General features: G+C 58.4%; 1 protein-coding gene across 1 annotated transcript in view; it reads right to left on the bottom strand.

The window, feature by feature from the left end:
- Nucleotides 1-829: 829 nt before the first annotated feature.
- Nucleotides 830-1246, bottom strand: part of VDBG_00233 (topoisomerase 1-associated factor 1) — a gene marked incomplete at both ends in the record, with an annotated part of 6028 nt that continues 5611 nt past the window's right edge. The window contains one exon of the mRNA XM_003008506.1: nucleotides 830-1035. Within this exon, the coding sequence (XP_003008552.1) occupies nucleotides 830-1035 (206 nt within the window). The remainder of the gene's footprint in view (nucleotides 1036-1246) is intronic.

Genomic DNA, 1246 nt, shown 5'->3' with positions numbered 1-1246 from the left:
CTGTCATGCTGAAAGAATAGGCTTGTGAGGTCTGAATTGGAATGTCGGCGCTCGAGGGGCCTCGAGGGGCCCCAAGGGGCCAAGAACGTGGCGCCCGTGTCGTCGGTTGAACGTTTGGGGGTCTTGGTGGGCTTCCTCTTCCAGCTTTGTTCCACACACACCACCGACCGAGACTAGAGGCAGAAGCGTGGTGGGTGGGTGTCGAGGGTGCCGGTGGCAGCGATCAGCAGTCTGCCGGCTAGCGCTCGAATCGCGTCTGATGGGAGAGCCTCCTCCCCTCCCCAGAACGATGACGGGCCTTGCGGGCCCCTGGTCGACCATTACTCGATGTGCTTCCCCGTCGATACCAGGGCTGGTAAGGTCCCGTCATGGCCTTCTCCGGAGGCGCGACCGGGGCGTATATATGGGCTTGTTCCGTAGCCGTAGCTTCTCCCGGCTGGGTTTACTGGACTGCAAAGTGGTGTGCGCAAACAATCGAAGCCATCGACAGTCCTACGTACCTACCTTACCTACCTATCTACCTACCTGGGTCGGTACCCTAGGTGGCCCGGTCCTCTGTCAGCAGCCTCGCTTGTTTCTCTCAGGCCTCTTCACAGCACCGCAGCCTCTGTACAGATTCACTATTTCCTCCTGCTCCCGGGTATTGACCCACTTTGGCCTGCCTGTTACCTTCCTTAGGTGCCTGCCTACCTACCTTAGGTACCTTGCCTTACCTTGCCTTAGGTACCTTACCTTACCTTACCTTAGGTACCTTACCTTACCTGACCTTAGGGTAGCGACCTACTCAAGGCCTTGCCGCCATCGTCACCACCCATTCTTTCCCCTTCCTTTACCCAAGCATCAACCACAGCAGGCCTCCGCTGCAAGCCTCTGCTCGGTCCACAACCGTGGCCATGGTCTCTGCCAGCACGGACGACACCAAGATGGGTGCCGCTGACCCGGCTCCCGACGTTCCTCGTCCTGTCGATACTGAGCCTCGTTCTGCCGAGACTGTGTTCGAGACCCCCACCACAACATCACCTCCCAACAACGGCCCTGGCAAGTGGTGGCAGGTCCGTCTCTTCCGTGGCATGATCAACGATGTCCGTCGTCGAGCACCCTACTACGGCAGTGACTGGAAAGACGCCTGGGATTACCGTGTTGTGCCTGCGACGGTGTACATGTACTTTTGCCAAGTAGGTCCCCCCTCCCTCCCCAAAAAAAAAAAGCTACGGACCGTCTGCCAACCAGGAACCTTTTCGATTGA

This window comes from Verticillium alfalfae, genomic scaffold (genome assembly GCF_000150825.1).
Source record: "Verticillium alfalfae VaMs.102 supercont1.1 genomic scaffold, whole genome shotgun sequence".
In the NCBI taxonomy this organism is placed as follows: Eukaryota; Fungi; Ascomycota; class Sordariomycetes; order Glomerellales; family Plectosphaerellaceae; genus Verticillium; species Verticillium alfalfae.
Note: the sequence above shows the minus strand (reverse complement) of the source record. Positions and strands in the feature narration are given on the sequence as shown.